Below are 12,345 nucleotides of genomic sequence, written 5' to 3'. Positions count from 1 at the left end.
ACGTCATGATACTAATGTGGTCTGTTAGAAGATTGGCGTGCAAGGAGGATCGTTACTTTGTGTGTTGTGTGTTTGTTTTGGTAGTTGAAAGTTGCCTTAAGTCTTATTTATTAAATGATTGTTAATGTTTAAAGGTAATTGAAATACGGTTACACTTGTCGATTATTTCTCCACATGGAATCAAGGTTTGGAATCACCAAAAGCACATATTTAAGGTAGGTTGCAATTTTGCTTGAAACATACAAGTGATACACAGTGTGACAGCATTTGTAATTCAGAGTGAGGCATTTTCAGAATGTACACCACTATGAGAAATTATATTTCATGAACAATATTATTTTAGCTAATAAAAATAGGAATGAAAAATACCAGTTTTAGAGAATGTACAGATTTTTACTAACTCGACCATGGTTAGTGGTATATGGGTTATGGTTGGTTGGTTGGCTGGTGGGTTTTTTTGGATGGTTGTGGTGGGTGGGTTGTACTTGGGTTGCTGTGAAAGAGACGCTTTATTTCATAATAGTGTGACAGTGTGGGCTGAATTCAACTGGCACATAGTAAAGTCTAGTGACATGCGCTTGTGAACACGGTAGTAAACTTTCGAGTTTTTAATATCGATTGTGCCCATATCTCTGGTCGATAGACGATATACATACTTGGTAACGTCAAAAAAAGAACAGCAGGAAGCTCACTAGTAGAGATATATTTCTACGGTAGATGTCAGGATAGCAGCAACGCCTGTTGCGCTGTCTAATAAGTTTCCCCATTACATACGAGATGCCGCTACAGTGTAGTTGCCCTTGGATGCCTCAGCTGTCTCAGATGAGATAGAATCCATCAGCAATGACTGTGGTTGCGGCGGGAAACGAGGCTGACGGCAAAACATCAGACTGTCTGTGGTGGGGACGTAGAAACGAAGATGAGCTGCTTACATCAGGTGAGATGCAGTCTTCTGGAGATGGCACCAATACACGCCAGTCCTCAAACACGAACGCCATTGTAATATTTTACTTCTCAAATTCACATAAATTAATTTTCTTCTGTCTCATTCAATTCATTTAAGCTCAATTGCGTTATGATTTGAATTTAAGGAGAATTTTAGCGAAGTACACTGCATATGGAAGATAATAACATTGTGCGTAACTTAACAGGATTGACTTCTTTTCGTTTCCTTTTTTATCGTTGGGCCTGGCAGGTGAATTACGAGGCCTGTGGATGGAATATAATGACATAGTAGTACATATAAGGAAATCACCTCAATGCTGTGCTTTAAAACTGGCGGGTGGTAATATCAATTAAGGTGGTCAGAAGTTGTAGTTATCGTTTTTTGTGTGCGTGTGCGTGCGTGCGTGCATTTTTAAGGCGTAATACTCAACTGAAAACAACTAGCACAATTTCTTTTTGGTTTTATTTGTTCCTTTGCGAGTTCTTACAGACAGAGAATGCTTTTAAATCGCTTCGCGATTTCATGCGTCAGATGTTTATCTCCACAGGTACTCTGACTCATGTAACTGCACTTGATACAAAAACGTTACCTTTCACTACAAACCATTTGGTACAACCTACAAATGTATACCATACTAAAATGACTGTAGTCTTTTCGTAATTTATACGTTTATCGAAATATACGTAAATATTTTTATTCTCAACAAGAAAATAAACTTTATAATTCCTTTCAGCGGTTCTTATAAAACTACGCCGGTGTTTATACGAAATATATTTTTTTTCGAATTTGCAGTACTTAACTTTTATTTCAGTTATAAATATTCGTGAAGAGTGTTTAATAAATAAGAGGAAAATGATTTTCTTACTGGTCGTATTGTTGTATTTTAATGCATATTCATTTTTTTTAATATAAGAAAAAAATTATCTCCTCTGAGAAGAATTGACATGAGTGTGGATAATTCCGTATTAAATAAAAAGTGCTTAATCGCAATTTTTCATACGTTGTGTTTTTGAAAACTAGTTTCAAAATCGAATCTGTTGTTGTTGCAAAGTTGGTCGTACCGTATGAAGGCAGAAAGTATTGTGCAAAGGCGAGGCCTCGTAAACATTTAAAAGAATTGTTAATAAACATTGAAGATGGACAACTTAATAGTTACGTGGGCAGACTTTCTCATGACAGAGAATAAATAATTTAACAAAAAAAAATAATTTGTCAGTAAATTTTCAAAAAAACACTGTTACTCTATCGTAAATTCCTTTTAGTGCGAATGGAATATTTGGATTTATAGGGCTTCTCACATGTTATACGTTATACATGGCACACCTTTCCCGACTTTGTACACACACACACACATCATATAGGCGGAAGAATGTGGCAAATGTGTCCAGGTTAGGTATTTACACCTGTTTAATGAATTTGCGAATATTGTCGGCCTCTAGTGGACACGGTAATGACCCTTTCGGATTTTATGAAATGTGACGAATTTATTGACTAGCTGAGCCACTGTTTGCTTTAAATTAAGGATTATACTTCATAAAGGTTAATAAAATCTTCTCGGGCAATCAGCCGTGTTAACTGGTTACCGTAGTAAACCGACGTTTCGGGAACAAACTCTGTCAACATCTTCAGGATTCTGATGTGACTGGATCCTCGGAAGTCGCCTCGGAAGGCGCCTTCGTGGCTTGCTTGCAGAAACTGAATGACAACGAAAACAAACTCGACCGAGATTCGACCTGCAGTCCTCTCTTTTCAAAAAAAAGTAGAATCTCTGAAGTGTATATCGAAACCTTCAACATGTGTGATTTTAATGTTTTTGAGTTTGAGAACTAAACTGGAATACAGAGAGAGATTTATGTGTAATGTGTCTGGTCACCGAATTTAAATACCACTTGCTGCTACTAAATTATGCTTCAGTACAAAATAATTTATTTTTCACCGAGGATCATTGGCCAATAAGACAGCATCGCCCACAGAGATGCAAATGTCTTACATCTGTGACAGTAATCACAATAATGTAATGGATCGTAAAACATTTATCTAGCATTTTGTCATCCTTGTTATGGGTACACTTATATAGAGCCAATTTTATAATAAACAGAGAGAGAGAGAGAGACGCTCTATGAAATGACATTTATAAACAGTCGACTTAGCATTAAAAAAATTTGTATAATCTGAAGATAAGTTTGTGAAGCTCATGTTTGTACAAGACCGCTCAGTATGACAGAGATGCCATGAATAGGTGAGTTCGGCTTGTTACCGTCTAACTAACGTCTAATTTCAGCTTCGTTGCTTTTGTAGAGGAATGTATCGTAATTTTAAACTTTTCGTTGTTGGTTCCCATTTAAAGAATTCTTATTCAATATATTTAAATGGCAAAATATAATTGCTATTGTTGAAAACCCTAAAACTTGTAAGATTTGAGGTTTACGCAGCGGTGAGTATGAAGATTTCTGTCTTCTGGGTTGTTGCGCCGTGTAATCTGGTCGATGTTAACCAACGTTTCGGAGGTGATACTGCCTCCATCATCAGGGCGATGAGTATGAAGATTTCTGTCTTGTGGGTTGTTGCGCTGTGTAGTCTCGTAGATGTTTACCAACGTTTCAGAGGTCATACTGCCTCCATCATCAGGGCGATGAGTATGAAGATTTTTGTCTTCTGGGTTGTTGCGCTGTGTAGTCTGGTCGATGTTAACCAACGTTTCAGAGGTCATACTGTCTCCATCATCAGGGCGATGAGTATGAAGATTTCTGTCTTCTGGGTTGTTGCGCTGTGTAGTCTGGTAGATTTAATCGCCCTGATGACGGAGGCAGTATGGCCTCTGAAACGTTGGTAAACATCGACCAGACTACAGAGCGCAACAACCCAGAAGACAGAAATCTTCATACTTATCGCCCTGATGACGGAGGCAGTATGACCTCTGAAACGTTGGTTAACATCTACCAGACTACACAGCGCAAGAACCCATAAGACAGAAATCTTCATACTTATCGCCCTGATGACGGAGGCAGTATGACCTCTGAAACGTTGGTTAACATCGACCAGACTACACAGCGCAACAACCCAGAAGACAGAAATCTCCAAAAACTTGTAGCTTTACCTTTTGAGAGATGGCGTGACATATTTATTTTACTAATCTGCCCTTCTACCTCAGACCTCCGAGACACCAAGCAAATTTAATTTTAAAAAGTTTATGGTCTGCTCGACATTCAGGTAGTCACGTGCTCATATGACGAGCGTTAAAGTGACAAGAGGAATGATTTGGGCCACCCAAGTAGACTGACTACATTAAAGACCACAAATTACGCGATAACATTTTGAACTAGAGCTCTCTATGCTTATCGGCAATGTTTATAGAAGCCAGTTTCTCGCCAAGGAGACAAGGTTTCAATCCCGGGTGACTTCGAGAATGATTTCCCGGTGGGCGAAGTAGCACTGTAGCATATTTTCTCCTGCCCCATCCAGTCGCTATTCCAACATTGCACCATACTCATCTATCACCGCCCTACGAAGGCGTAGGGTAGCCCTGACCAAGGTGCACATTATCATAACCTGGGTCTAAAGTTAAGGAGTTCGTCTCTGATTCTACACTTGGCTGGTCTCAGAGTGAAGGTAGATTAATTTAGATTTGGTCTTGAACACACAGTTTTGATTTCTCGTCTCGAAGTCACTTTAGGTGTCATTATAAGTTACGTCCTCTCGTGATTCTATAAGAAGCTATCGTTACAAAAGGAAGCTTTTGGTTTTAGCAGACATGACAGCGATAGCTTGAAAAATAGGAATTATTATTATTGTTGAAGTAACATTTTTACTGTTTTAAATGATATAATGTGTACTGTACTGTATCTATAATTGGCCATTTGACTGTTGGTGGAGGAAATTAAAATAAAGAATTGAATTGGTGTTGAAAAAGCGAACACCGAGTCTTTCGTCCAGACGAGTTAAATCTGATTTTTTACGAGTTTCACTAGCATTTATAGTTTGAAATGTAAGAATGAGAGAAGATCGATGGAAAATTTTGCTTTTTACGGGTAGAGTTTCTTGACGTTGGGTAGCCCATGGATGTACTATTAACATTTTAATAAAGGTGTATGCAGAAGCCTGGAAGTCTCCTGTGGTGTGTTGCAGGAATTTGGTTTCAGACTCGTAGTGGCGATGTTGCTGCTTCTGATGAGATTTTCCGGTGGTGTACCTGCGAGTCCTTCCGACAAGCTGTGGGAGGAGATTGGTAATGTCAAGACCATGATGGCCGCTGTGTCACGTAAGCGACTTTGTGGATGCCCCATTTATAGCGTTATGGATTATATTACTTCAGGAAGACGTGAAGAATGCACTTTATGTACAGTTAGGAGTTGATTAAGTGGGTTTAGTAGTTAAGATTCTGGTCTTTTAAATTGCAAATATTTTTTGTTTAAAATTGACAAGTTAAGAGACATTTCGTCATATATGTAGTAGGCTGTATGTTAGATGAATTGAATAGTTTGTAAAAGTCTTTTGTCTGAAACAATATCGTTCTCTCAACAATCATTTTGCAAGAAATAAATGAATCGCAGAAATTCTTGAGAAAGAAAGCAAGCAGGAATGGAATAAATAACGAAAGTACAAAAGGAATAAAGAGAGAAAAATAATGAAGAAAGAGAAGCCGAATTTAATCCCTTTATAAGCATCTAGTGCCCTCGCCTCTCGCTTTCCGGAACTAACGCCGGACTCACTGACCTCTATATGGAAACACTACACGAGGTTCATTGTAGTGGGTGTGGTGAAGTGACTCATTGTTCCAGTCCAATCGGGCGACGTTTTTACTGCTTAATTGAGTGGGTGAAGTTTCTGTGGACGACGAAAATTAGGTGGGGCACTAACCTGAATGCGCATGTGCTTTATGGGAAATAAATTAGCATATGTTCTCTCCTGAACAGCATCATGTTTGCATCTGTAGCTGCTAGGCTTATCTTTGGACTAATTAATTCTTTGTGTACTTCAGGTTTCAGACTCTGCCTTTTATAATTTTGTGTCGCTGTCAACACGTCTGACGCGTATTAAAGAAAACATATTTTGCCGTTGTATTTGTCTTCAGATTGATATAAAATGATCCTGATTTCTTAAAAATATACTCAAAGTGTAACAATGGCTGTCTTCTGAGGTCTTTAGCCGAGTAGTCCGGTAGAAACAGATTGACGTTGAGGTGCTTACTGCCTGTATCATCCATGGGGTGAGGACGATGAAACGTCGGTGAATTTCTATCAGACTACGTGTCGCAACACCCCAGAAGACAGTCATCTTCATACTCGCCTCCGTGAGAACCTCAAATCAAAGGCCACTTGTTCAAAGTAAGGAAACTGAAGTTTTTCTTTTATTCTGCTACAACATTATCGTCCTCTTTTCGTTCTGTATTCGCGTTTGCAGGCGAACTGGAGAAGTTCAACACTCTCTACCTCGGTAAGCTGGAATATCGGATGTTGTCCATGGCCTCCACACTCAGCAGCCTGGACAGCAATGTGAAGAACTTGCAGGAGCGAGCCCACGTGTGGGATACGTTCCAGCTGCACGTGGCCGCTTGGAATGACCAAATGAGCACGTTGGACAAGAAGGTGGACATCCTGAGTAGGTGAGTGGGAGGTCAGAGGTCATCTGTATCACACGCTTAAAGGTCACAGTGTCATGAATTTATGTCTTGCGACTCGCTGGTCCTGTTTGCGTAGTCGTTTTCTGAACATCTGGAAGACGTTGGAATTGAGACAGAATTATCAACAGAGAAGTGATTAATTTTTTACTGTTTAAACAAGATATCAGAGTTATAAGTGTACACACAGACGATTAACAGGAATATGAACGCACCCAGAAATGCAGAATAGAATCAGCAATCAGTATTTGCAAACAATTTCGTCACAGTCCAGATACAAAAATGGCGCTGAGACATTAATAAACTGATACAGGAATTGATGTGGATTGGATTCGCCTGGCTCAGGTCAGGGTCCAATGATGGGCTGTTGTTAACACAGAAATGGACCTTTGATGTTTATAGAAGGCTGTGAATTTCCAGACCACGCTAACTGCAAATTAAATACGGTAGTTAGGTCATTCTTGATCTTGATACTTTTTTGTAAACAATCACTCTTAGGCGTCTTTTTGTCACGAGAAACGGTTGCATCTGTCTGTAAATTTCCACGGATATAATTTCAATGTCATACGTAGAAATGACGTATTCACCGGAATAATTTACGCTTCATTGCATCTGTGACCGCGCGATTCTGCTTTGATCTTGCTAAATAAGGAGGGTCCCTAAACGAAGCACGTGGGGCTTATCTGTTAACTGTTTGAATAAGCTGTTTATTCTTTCCGTCTTATGAACAGTTGTTCCATTGGGATACTAATCTAATCTGTTAACACAAAACTTGATATAGAAAAATTGCTAGGAACATGTCTATACCAGAAGTTTCTCTTAAAAAAAGCTATTTCATTGTATTAAAAACTAAGTTTAAAATTTACCACCGAGCCATCCAGAAAATTAATCTTCCTCTGTCATGGTTAACGGTAAATGTAATACAAAGATTAAAACAATTTTTGCAAATAATATAATTCTATAACTTGCTTGGCAATTAAAAAAGGCTGTTAGTAGCAGAGAACCGTTGATAGATAAAGCACGCTGACGAATTGAGGAAGAATGTGGAGAGAAGAAATAAAATTGAATGAAGACGGCTGTCTTCTGGGTTGTTACGTCGTGCCTCCATCAACAGGGCGATAATCGTCCTGATGATGGAGCCAGCAAGGGCCTCTGAAACGTCGGTAAACTTCTAGCCAACGACAGACTGGCCACCGTGAAAACCTCAAATCCTACAAGAAAATTCTATTCTTGGCATTCAGTGGCTTATCTCGGGATCTTGTTCTGCATTATTTAAAGTGTTGTTTATTTTCGTCAAAACTTTCGATATACATGGAAGACCGTGTGATGAGCATGTTGACAAACAAAATGTAGGAAGAGTGGATTCGCTCGCCCTGTTCTGACGCTGGGATGAAAATCAGGACTCCCGAAATATCACAAGATGTTTGGGGTCATGGGAACACCGCCGACATGACACTGCTTGTGCAGATACCGGTACAACGGAACCATTGTCGAATCCGTTCTCGAAACCTACATATCATAAGGGTGTATTTAATTCATACAGTTCTGTACTATAAATTTTATTGAAGTAGGCTGGTATAGTTATTATGTGTTAATTTTTTTGGAACATGAAACGACTGTTCAAGAATGACACCTTTCCACATTATTGTTTAGGAATAACAATAAAAATTCTCGATTATATCTGAACCACCTTCATAGATTTAATCAGCACTGGTCGAAATTATGCGCATAAAATTAGTCATTAATTATATAAATATTTATTTACATGTTTTAGTAGCTTGCCATGTAAGCTGTAAAGTGCAGACCCTAAAGTTCCGCCCAGAATTTCTTTTTTGAAATTTTAAATTTAGCGTTTTTAACAAAAAAACATGGATCGTAATTGTTGTTGTCATGGTTTGTGACGCCGTGTGGACTTGTAGGTAGGGACGACGTTTCGGAGGCTCCTTAGCCCACACGGCGGTCGCAACCCAGAAGAACAACATCGACATTTTCACCTAAACCTTCACAAGGATATTAAGTCGCTTCACTGTGTGATGTGATACAGGGGTCAGGAGAAAATGGTCCTTCTGGACGGGAAGGTGAGTTCTCTTATGGAGGTTGATCACAAGGTGGAACGAGTCGTGGAAAAGCTGGGCGAGACAGACCACAAGTTGGCGGCTATCGGCAAGGCGCTGGACCAACAGAAGGACGGGCCTCTTTTTGGGGAGTTCACTACAAGAGGTGTCCTCAGCACCCTGAAGGTGAGGTCACAAATAAGTGTAAGGTGAGATTTGTCGGCGACGAACTAGAATACAGCTGTCTTCTAGGATATTAGCAGTGTAGCCTGGTAGGATATTGACCGACGTTTCAGAGGAGCTTGCTGCCTCCATCATCAGGGTGATGAAACGTCAGTAAATATCTACTGGAATACATTGTGAAATATACCAGAGGACAGCCATATTTAGGCGGTGTGAGAATCACTCGATCTAGTAGTTGCTAAAGAATTTCCTCATCAAATTAATTATTTCTTCTGGTGTCAAAAGAACAGTCCCCTGGAAATGCAGAAAGTTGCTGTAATTTCCCACATATTAACGGATGTTACCAACTGAGGAAAAAATATTTAGACCTGTTTTATTACGTAATTCTTGTTTTCTGTTAATATTTGAAAATTTAACAAAGAACATCTGTGACAAACAATGTTTGATTAAATTATAATGACTTTGCAAACAGAGTGTCAAGATAAGACAGTGGAAAGTCATCTGAATAAATGCCACTTAGCACAAAAGGCAGGAGAAAAAGCTAAATTTATTAAAGACGGTAATATTTTCTCATGTGCTTAATAAAGCATCACGCCGTGCAGAATTATGGGAGAACAGTGGTATAGCTTTATACTTTCTTAATCTCGTCACTAGTAGGAGGACCCAATACCCATCAGCTGTTTCATGGAAACCTAAAAGCCTGATTAATCACGCGCCAGTTTTCAGTAAACCGTTAACTTGTCGTAAGATGGAATTTATATAAACAGTTATTACGCCTCTGGACAGCTGAGAAGAGGGTTTTGAAACCTGTACCCAGGTGAAAATAATAGGCGCGCAGGGCCGGATACAAAGCTCGCGGACTGCATGTGTTCAGAGAAGTTCCCTTTATTGAACAGAATCGCGAGAGGGCTGGAAGTCTGATTTGGATGCAATAAACAGCTTTCGTGTGATGGATGATGTGCTGAAAGTGCCTCTGCTCAAGAATCATCGTGAACATTTTCCATAAATCACTCGTCAACACTGGTTTAAGACTTCTTTCTATTGAATCTGTGGAATGATTTAAGACTTCCTTGTTTAACTTTTATAGAAGTATACTGCATTTACTGAATACCAGTGAGGCTAGTTTTAATCATAACAAACACCGCCCTTCAATCATCAGAATTTTTATCATTGTCACAATCGTACCAACTTTGCGGGTTCAGAACTGGTATTTCCAATCGTTGGCCTTCATTAATCCAGTCTTCTATCATTTTCTAATACTTAAATATTTATCTTCGTTGTTGATATTGTTAAAATATCATAGAACAATTATGAACGCTTTTCTCTTGTCATGAGAACAATGTGAATTGTTACTTTGTTCTCACTACCGTTTCAAATCCAGTCTCACTTATGGCTGACATATTGGTATTTGAAATGCATCGTTGTGAGTGTATGAATGAAGAAAAAATTAATTAGTATACGAAGTATAAAGTGTATAGATCAATTTCAATAGTGAAACTGCAGTTTTGAGATCATATTAGACTATCGTTTAGTTTAACAAAATATCGAACTTGTAAATTTAAAATTCGATGTGGAAAGCTATTGGACGTCTCTGGAGGGATATTTTATAGCCAACAGATAAGCGTGTTAGAAGTTTCTTTACGGTTTGTATTGCAAAGTCTTTTCGTATGATTGTCACGGACTAGTGGTTAGTAACCGTGGTTCATATTTGGGAAGTCCGAAATCCAAATCTCGGCGACCACTTTCAGTACGTTGTGTAGTGGAATGCAGTTTCACGAAGACAGAGGAATGTCTACAGATCTTGATCATTGTCGGTGGTTTTATCGCTGAAAGATTCCATATAAGAAAGTAATCTACGCCATTTTTTCATCGTGCTGAATTTATCTAATGTATTTTGTCCATAGTAGAAATTACACCATCTTCGTAAACCTTCAAAATTCGATAATCTTTCAGCTTATCGAGAGAAAGGTGGATCGACTTCAAGGTGGCCTTGCGCAACACGTGACGTCTCATCGTCAACATAACAATGGAAAGTCTGGGTTCAAATTTGTAAGACACGCTACTGGTAAGTCTTCAGCGCGCAAGAACGAGAGCGCTGCAGGCTGCCTAACCTGTGGCGAGGAGGCGGCGATAATGGGCCATGGCAAACTGGTGATTCGATGCAACACGCCTGTCATCGTGGAGGACCTCCTACGCGACGTCGCATCGAAAGTAGACGTCATCTTTGACAAAGTTTCACGAGGAGAGGAAGAAGAAGAAGAAGGAGAAGAAATCATAAAATTAAGAGCAGTCAGTGAAGAACCTGTTGAAGAAATCAGAGAACCTCAGGAGATAAAATTGCTGGACAAGTAAGTATGCAAGGATTATAAGAGAACTTTCTGTAATTTGATATGTAAGCAATTATAATCCACATTATATTAAGAAAAATACGATTGGCGGGGAACGTAGTACGATTGGAGATAAATATGTAAAAAAAAATTAGTCTGAAAACCTCGAGGAAAAAGGTAACTTTTGAGACCTAGATGTAAATGGATATTTATTAGAAACCACACAACACACTTCTGCAATAGAAGAGAAATTATGAAAATCCTCGTTATGCAATGTTTTTGAGTAGGTCGAAGCATTCTTATCAGCGCCATGTTCTTAAGCCCATATTCGTTTTGTTTGTAGAAGACCAAGTTTTGCACCCATACGAAACAGCAGGTAAAATACGAATTTTTGTATATGTTAACCATAAGATTCATCGAGTTGTTGACACTCGTGATTCGTATTCGGGAGGCCGCTGGTTCAAATATTGGCTCGAAGACCGGCTATCCTAAGTGAGTATATGCGTCCATCTCTCCAGACAAATATCCAGGGTATTATCTTAAATTGGACCACAAACACTCCCCTTCATAAAGTTTCCAATTAATTTATGAAACTGTTGTTCGAAGCTATATAGTCTGAGCTACTTAGAACGTTATTAAATGAAATATGAAATAAATACGAAAGATGTGTAAGACGTGAAAAGTCGCAGAGGGTTTCTGCTTGGCCAGGTTATGGAAGCGTCTCACGTCCCCACAAAAGAAGACAGCGCGAGCTCTGCAGGCCTTGGAGGAGGCAGTAAGGACAGCCAGCAACACGACGGTGGCTGTCTGGGAGGATCAGATGGCAATGTTCGAACAGCTTCTCTCTTGCTGCCAGGACACTCGACGTGGACTCCGCGTCTCCACAGGCGATGCAGACTTGGTACTCAAGAAGATAGAAGGAGCTCTTATCAACATTGCATTCCAGGACGAACAGCGAGCTGAGACCCTGGAAAGCCATTTCAAGCATCAGAGAGAGTTTCTCAATCAGAGTCTGGCTTCGTCGTGTCCAAAGGTCAAACTTGTTGTAAGTAACGTGTTATTGGATTCGGATGTAATTAAATTAGGTTCTGACGGCGGAGACTTTGGTAGCAAGAAATACAAACGAGGCCATGATGTGGTCTAGTGGACTCTGCGTTTGGCAGGGATATGGCTTTAGTCTATTTTCCCTAACCTCTTTGTTTTCAAGTCAAATTATTT

General features: G+C 39.4%; 1 protein-coding gene across 4 annotated transcripts in view; it reads left to right on the top strand.

Annotated features, from left to right (window-relative positions):
- The first annotated feature begins 33 nt into the window (after nucleotides 1–33).
- The window catches only part of LOC110830542 (uncharacterized), a 27,012-nt gene continuing 14,700 nt past the window's right edge, over nucleotides 34–12,345 (top strand). The window contains exons 1-6 of one of the 4 annotated variants that reach the window (XM_022065602.2): nucleotides 34–215; nucleotides 5,072–5,204; nucleotides 6,347–6,548; nucleotides 8,608–8,803; nucleotides 10,754–11,148; nucleotides 11,836–12,172. In XM_022065602.2, coding sequence (XP_021921294.2) covers nucleotides 5,099–5,204; nucleotides 6,347–6,548; nucleotides 8,608–8,803; nucleotides 10,754–11,148; nucleotides 11,836–12,172 — 1,236 coding nt within the window. In that variant the 5' untranslated portion in view covers nucleotides 34–215; nucleotides 5,072–5,098. Of the gene's footprint in view, nucleotides 216–786; nucleotides 1,000–5,071; nucleotides 5,205–6,346; nucleotides 6,549–8,607; nucleotides 8,804–10,753; nucleotides 11,149–11,835; nucleotides 12,173–12,345 lie in introns of those variants that run through there. The other 3 variants (XM_022065599.2, XM_087345120.1, XM_087345115.1) reach the window with 3 other exon arrangements.

This window comes from Zootermopsis nevadensis, unplaced genomic scaffold, assembly GCF_977971745.1.
Source record: "Zootermopsis nevadensis isolate Lab colony 2312 unplaced genomic scaffold, Znev_1.0 Znev_ptg000001l, whole genome shotgun sequence".
Taxonomy (NCBI): domain Eukaryota; kingdom Metazoa; phylum Arthropoda; class Insecta; order Blattodea; family Termopsidae; genus Zootermopsis; species Zootermopsis nevadensis.
Note: the sequence above shows the minus strand (reverse complement) of the source record. Positions and strands in the feature narration are given on the sequence as shown.